At 46.9% G+C, this 7,289-nt stretch overlaps 1 protein-coding gene and 1 pseudogene across 2 annotated transcripts; both read left to right on the top strand.

Annotated features, from left to right (window-relative positions):
* Positions 1-574: 574 nt before the first annotated feature.
* On the top strand, positions 575-1,615 carry TEOVI_000091300 (uncharacterized protein; the record flags this gene model as incomplete). Its single annotated transcript, XM_067224232.1, has 1 exon — positions 575-1,615. The coding sequence occupies one exon, from the start codon at positions 575-577 to the stop codon at positions 1,613-1,615; it is 1,041 nt and encodes a 346-aa protein (XP_067080333.1).
* Positions 1,616-3,355: 1,740 nt separating this feature from the next.
* TEOVI_000091200:pseudogene lies at positions 3,356-6,862 on the top strand (annotated as a pseudogene). Its single transcript has one exon. A coding segment is annotated over exon 1 (3,507 nt).
* Positions 6,863-7,289: the final 427 nt, after the last annotated feature.

The following is a 7,289-nucleotide window of genomic DNA, read 5'->3' as shown; positions in this document are numbered from 1 at the left end:
GTATCGTAATAGTGTAGGATACCCTAAATGCTCAATACATGTGCTCTTACTGATTCCATCAGATATTGATATTATCATGTCTAATGAAATGACTATTGGAAGTTTGGGTGTGTGCTATTGCATTGCCTCTCTGCTTTGTAATTATAATATTTGATTTGTTCTTGCATCGTGTTATGTTTTTATGTTTCTTTTTTGTTTATAGGATAGTATTATTTTTTGTTATGATGTTGAAATTTCGTACTTCAAAAAAAATATTAGTGGTGTAATATCCTTTCCTTTGTCGGTTATTTAGTTTTTCTCTTGACACCTTGTTTCTATTGTTATTGACCTTTTTTTCCCCCATTCTTTTAATCATTTACTTTCTTCTTTTTTAATATATGTGTACTTTATAGTTTCTTTATGTTCTAATATTGCTTGTTCGTGTTATTGTGTTGGTGCGAAAATAATTCATTTTTTTTTGTCGTTGTTTCATATATCCTTGTGCATATTTTTCTTTGGCTTCTCTTTTGTAGTAATAAGTGTGGAAGGTGGAGGGCGGAGGGAACGAGTGAGTTTTAATACAAATTAGTCGTAGATGCACTCATGTTGGATTGGTTCGCTGTTACTACTAGTGGGACTTATGTTTTTTAGTATTGTTTGCCGAGCAAATGGAATGGAAGTGAAGCCGCTGGAAGAAAGTGCAGAGGATATTTGTGCGGCCATGAAGTCCCTTAATACCGTAAATAACACTGTACAAAATATTATTACCACCATACGCAATCACAAGGCGAAATTGATACGCTATCTCCAGGATGTAGAGACGGCATTTGAAAGGACGAGTAGCGCAGCAGCTGCAGCGAAACAATACGGGGGAACCTTCCGAACTGCGTCGGTGGCATCAAAAATTGCGAATGACGCAATGTCCAACGCCACGCGGGCCATGTTGGATGCTGAAACGAGTCACAACACGACTCTTATTATTGAGGCGGCGGCGAATATTGAAGCACAGAGCGCGAGAGACAACGCAACTGCCGCCGCTGTGGCACTTCAGGCGATATGGAAAACGACAGTTGGCACTGCCAGACTTCAAGCGAACCATACGGATTGTGTGTATACACCAGCTGATCAGATGTTGACGTCCCAGAAGCTGAATGAGCACAAAGAGAAGCTGGTGGTAACAGATAGCAAATATAATGATGAACACAAGGAGTTGAAGGAGCTTTGGGCGCGGAGTTATCTGAAGCTCTTCCTCCCGCTCGACCAGCTCCATATGTTATTGCAAAAGTTGGAATGGGATGTTGCCACAACGTCAGAGATGGAAACCACTGCAGAAAAGGCAGCTGATGCAGCAGTAGCGGCGCAAGAGGATGTTGAGAAGGCGGCAGAGTTGGCGGCGGAGAGTGCGACAGAATCTGTACGGGCAAAACGATACTCCGATCGTGTCGCAAGGGGGAATATGAAATTTAAAACCATCGCAGGATTTCACGAGGAACCTCTACCCGAGGTCGTCCCTCGTCCCGGGGCAAAGGCATCTGCCGCGTCCGATCCATTGGAAAATGAAGACGGCGCTTTTTATGTGTCCAGGGGAATAATGCCGCTCAGTCAAGCTTTTTTCGTACTTGCGTTTACCATATAACCGCGATTGGCAAACTCGAAGCATAGATATATTTTAATTTCCATTCATGGATGCATATGGACCCGTTCGCAAAATGCTGTGAGGCGGTTTTGCCGAATCTTCACTCTCTGCCTGTTCGTGTGTTGCTCGAGTGAGCCATTCAGTTCTACGTCTGTTGCGCTTGCTTTTGGTTTGGGTTTTGGATTGGTGGTATAGAATGTTGTGTTGTTAAGGTTGTTCGTTTTGTTGGTGTCTTTGCTTTGTCTTGCTTCGCTTGTCCCTCTTCCACACCAATTCTTGAAGCGGTTGTGTGTATAAAGGAGGAAGGAGACAGTTGGGTGTTTGAATTTGCCGACCCCGCACATTGGTCGAATGGCTAGCATGTTTCATTCTTTCGCAGTTCGATGCATATTCCCATATAGATATATTTTTAATATACCAACTTGTGTGTTTGTGAGTGATTTTTTTTGTTTTGCTTTTGCTTTTGTTCACTCGCGTTTGCGTCCTCATAGTTGGTAATATCGGTGGGCCTTGCCATTCACTTCTTCCCTCATTAGACGATTGGTTATCAGGTAGAAGCTATGCTCCATCCTCTTCCCCCTCCCCTCTGTGTGCTTTAAAATAATTCGAAAGTTCATCGATTTATCACACATTTCTCGAAGGGAACTCGTCTTTGCTTCACTCTGTTCAACAATACAACAATTTTTGTCGGAACAGAAACTCATTATTGCTTTTCGCTTTACCCTTCATTATTTATAGATGCGCAATGACAAATAAACAAGATTTATGTAGTTAAACATAGTGGGCACCTTTCACTCACAAGCACTCATGCGTGAGAGTAAATTATAAAAGAAAGATGTTGTCATTTGATGGATTTAAATCTTGTCTGGTCGTGAAAACGTGAAAGAATTCACGCAACTTTGCATTCCTTTGCAGTCGCTTTTTATCGCTGACGGCGCGCATTCTTTACTTTGTGGTCGCTTCTGTTTCATGCCGATTAGTCTGGTGAACAAATGGAAGTGCTATGCCCGAATTTATTAACATAATAATTATTGACTACATGATGCACCGTGATAGGGTTGTGTCGCATTCGGTATTGTTGGATATGAAATGAATTTTTGAACTTGACCACGTGGGTGCGGGTGGGGGATGCGAAAATATAGTGGCAGTGAGCGCTGCATGGAGCACTTTGGCAGCATTCTGTCGGGTAAGATCTGCATAAATGCGTATACATATGCCTGTAAATATACAAATGCGCACGCACGTAATTGGTTTTCGTTAGATGCAATACAAAGTATTTAGCCGCTCACTTGGTTTCACCCTTTTTTGTGTGCGTGTTTTGCTTTTGATGTCGCTGTCTCTTTTAGTGGGATGCACCTATATATAGATAGATAAAGATATTATGTTTATGTATTGTGTTTTGTTGCTTCATTACTTGCGAGACCACGTATAATGTATATAAGCATATACGCAGAGAAGCTGCTTTGGGGAAGGTGACGGATGCTTGGCAAGGTGAATATCTGTTGAAAACCAAGTGGAAACCCCCTGCTTTTATTTCTTTTCTCCTTGTTTCTTGTCGTTGAATAGATTTCTGCAAGTTACCGTTAATATTCGGTGACTGAGGTGTTCAAGAACTGCCATTTTTAAAGAAAAAGGAAAGGAAAACGTCGGTGCACAAATATAAACAACATGAGTTGTTTAAGAAGCATCTCGCTGTCGGTACCTCCGCACGCCCTTTCGACGTTCAGCAGAACGGGAATGTTATATGTTATGTATGTCTTGCTTCTTTTCATGCCCTATCCGCTGCAAGTGCACGGCGCTCCAGCAAACATCAACGTTAAGGTTTTACTTTGTACCTGGAACACGCGTGTACCAAAAATTTTCACCACCGCAGTTAACGCTGGTTTCAATGCGTCAATGGAATCACGCAATTGGACCATAGCCGACAGGGTGAAGGTGCAGGTAGTTCAATCCAGTACGAGTCACAAAACCCCGGAAGAATTTATCAAAGACGAGTTGAGTAAGGAAACAGACAAGAGTGGCATCACGATTGTGTTTGGCCCCGTAGGTGACGACACTACGCTGGATTCTATTTCTGAATTGCAGAAGCACGAGGTGGTTGCGTTCGGTCCCATGACTGGATCTGGAGAGGTTCGGCGGTGGGTTCGTGAGCTCTATTTTCTACGCCCAAGCCCAACAATCGAAACCATGGTGCTCATTCGACATGCATTGGGTCATCTAGGTGTATTGCGACTGGGTTTCATGTATCTGCAGGGCCATCATTACGGAGAGAAAGAGTATGAGGTGGCATTGCGGGTAATGGAAGAAATGGGCTACAAACTTTGCGGTGTCTTTGTTGTGTTAAATGTTAACGATAAACCCGCACCCGACAAGGAATTCAACGCAGTGTTTGAGCGTTTTGCAGCTACTAAGCCACAGGCTGTGCTTTTGTTTGGTGCTCCCAAATCCGACACGGGGAGGTTCCTGAGGAAGTTGGTGGCGGACCGACGCACCTCTGGGGCCTACGTCCTCGCTCCCTCTGGGGCGCAGGTGTTTCTGGAACTTATGTGGAAACGAGTTCTGCTTGACAGTCAAGTCTCCCCCTTCCCCGGGAAGCTGCTCATTGCTGGCACCAACCCACTTGCGAAGAACGAACAGTACGTGGCCATAAAACGCTTTCAAGAGGTGATGCGAGAGTATCTGAAGACTCACACCAGCGAAACGGGCATCACGGACCCGAACTACTTCTTGAAACATGACACAGACGGTGAAATGATGGTGTACGGCTGGGCTGCTGGCGAGGTGCTGTCGCAGGCGCTAAGCGTCCCTGAGTGGCTCAAGGACAGGACAACATTCATGGACTCGCTGTATAATCAGCGCCGATACGTTATTGCTGACTTTGTAATTGGCGACTTCGGTGGTGATTGCGAAGGGGAAGCAGCCAAGCAGGGTGCCGTCTGTTATTGCAACCAAGGTGGAAATGTGGTGTACGTGAGAGAGGTTGAGGATGATTTCAGCATGCAAACGCCGAAAGATGGCACGGTGGGACTGGCCGCACTGCGCTGCAATGCTGACTCGGTAACGCTACATTCCCCATTGAATGGGCTTGTTATTTTCTTTGGTGACAACACAATTGCCGTGAAAGCGACCGCGGCGTGGCTTGTTGGCGCCCTCCGCCACGATACCGGGTCACTAGAGTATTCAGGCCAACTCTTTCTGCACGCATTTGGCACCACCACATCCGACTCTGCGAAGGCCCTGAAGGAAGAGAAGAAAAAACGAACTGTCACCGCCGTGTTCGGCATTGTGACGAAAGCGCTTATGAAAATGACCAACACGCTGTTCATTGACCCAATAACAATTGAACCCCAGTTGAACAAGTTCCGGAGGCATGTGATTCACCTCTCCCCAACGGTGGAGCAGCAAATCTACGTGCTAACACGCTACCTCTCCAACAATAGTGGTAAAGAGGCAAATGCCATTGTTTGCGCTGCAGAAGCGCATGGTATAATGAAGGTTATCCGAAAGTCCTTGGAAAAGTGGGGAGGTTCGCTGAATATCTCACTGGTGCGCAGGAGGGGTGCCGCGCTTACCGGCCACCTTCCCACCAGCGGGGCAGTGTTTGTTTTCGGTATATCTGCCGCTGACGTAGATGTGATTGAGAGGCACCTCGCTGCGCATAGTGAACTTCGTGTGCTTGTCCTTTTCTCCGAGGTGGCATTGCTTTATGAAAAGTTTGTCACGGCCTTCAACGGCAGCGCCGCGGCCCCTCGCCTCGTGTTTGCCACCAACCTTCCACACTGGTATGACAATGAAACATCGTCACCAACAATCCGGAAGTTTCACGCCACAGTGGAGAGCCGAGAAAAGTGGACGCCAATGACACTAATGGGCTTCGTTACCGGGACGCTGATGAGTCTGGCGCTCTTGCGCGTGGAACGGGTAAACATGAGCACGCTTGCAAACTTCTTCTTCGTTGAATCCTCCGTAAATGTCGACGACATGCGGTATGGCGTCTTTAGCGACTCGGAGTGTGGTTCGGGGGAAACCGGATATGGTGATATGTGCCGCACCAACTATGGGGCGACGCGCATTAGTGTGTGGTCCATGGCGCGTGTATTTAATGCTTCAATCGAGCTGCTCGCCGAGCCCGTGACACCTTCCTTGAAGTTTTTATTGGAGTGGGACGGGCTTACCAGGGCGCAGCTGGTAGGAATCATTGTCGGTTCCACCCTCTTCGTGATGCTGCTTGCTGCGCTCGGTGTTTTTATGCACATCACCTTACGTGATGCCCGCGATAATGTGAGTGCACCTATGGACCCGACGGACCCCGTGACGCTCATCTTCACGGATATTGAAAACAGCACGTCGCAGTGGGCCTCACATCCCAATGTCATGGCCGATGCCGTTGCCGCGCATCACTCTCTGATCCGGACACTAATTGGGAACTATGATTGCTACGAAGTGAAGACCATAGGTGACTCTTTCATGATTGCGAGCAAGAGTGCCACGGCGGCAGCGAGGCTTGCCCGCGATTTGCAGCGCTGCTTTCTAAACTACCGTTGGGGTACGGACAGCATCGACAACTTCTACCGTGCTGAGGAAAAACAAGTGGCTGAGTTGAACAGCAAGGCCGAACCCCCGAGCGCCCAACTGGACCCCGAAGTGTACAGGAAACTGTGGAATGGCCTCCGCATCCGTGCTGGGATCCACACCGGGTTGTGTGATATTCGGTACGACGAGGTGACGAAAGGATATGACTATTACGGTCAAACGGCAAACATGGCTGCCCGCACGGAGAGCATTGCGAATGGTGGACAAGTGCTTCTGACACGTGCAACGTACTTCTCTCTAAGTACAGCGGAACGTGAGCAACTTGATGTGACTGCACTTGGTTCCGTGCCACTGCGGGGTGTACCCGAACCCGTGGAAATATATCAACTGGATGCTGTTCCTGGGCGAACCTTTGCGCCGCTGCGTCTAGATCACGAGGCATATGTGGCGGATGAGAGCAGTGATGTTTCCCATACGACCTTCAACGACTGCATGTCAATTTCCTCTCAACTAGGAGCAGGTGGGGAAAGTGTTTCCAATGTTTTGCACGCCCTACTCGGCACATTCACAATTGTTCAGCGGCAGAAGGAATTGACGGCAATATGTGAGCGCTGGCGTGTCCCTCTTCCACCCTGGAAGGAAGCCGTGTGGAATGATGAATATTATCAGGAAGCTATACATCGCCTTGCAGTTAAGGTGGGTCACATTGTCGATGTCGCCGCAGTCGAGCGTGTTGGACGCCCTACGGAATCATCGGACAGCTCCTCCGTCATTTTGATTTCTAATCCTGCGGTGGATCAATCCACGGAAGATTTGGAAGGCGATGCTTTTGAATGCGGTTGGGAGGAAAAGGGGAAGCAGTAGTAACAGCAGTAGTGAATTGAAGTCGATCAGACAATTGTGAGTGCTGCCGGCAGCACTTGAGGTAAATTAACGTGAGGCGGTTTTTTTTTCCTTTCCTCTCTGTTTCTCACGTTTCATCTCTTCTTGATTTATTTTTACTTTTGTGTGCGTGTTTCGTCGTGTTTTGTTTTGCGTCTCAGTTGAACTGTGGTCACATGTCCTCTTTTTACATCTTAACGTTGCCTTCAGAGTGTCTTAATCCATTTATAAATGTTTATATATATATATATATATATAT

The sequence above is a fragment of the Trypanosoma equiperdum genome (assembly GCF_001457755.1).
Source record: "Trypanosoma equiperdum strain OVI genome assembly, contig: ctg_250, whole genome shotgun sequence".
Classification (NCBI taxonomy): domain Eukaryota; phylum Euglenozoa; class Kinetoplastea; order Trypanosomatida; family Trypanosomatidae; genus Trypanosoma; species Trypanosoma equiperdum.
This window is presented reverse-complemented; position numbering and strand designations above follow the sequence as displayed.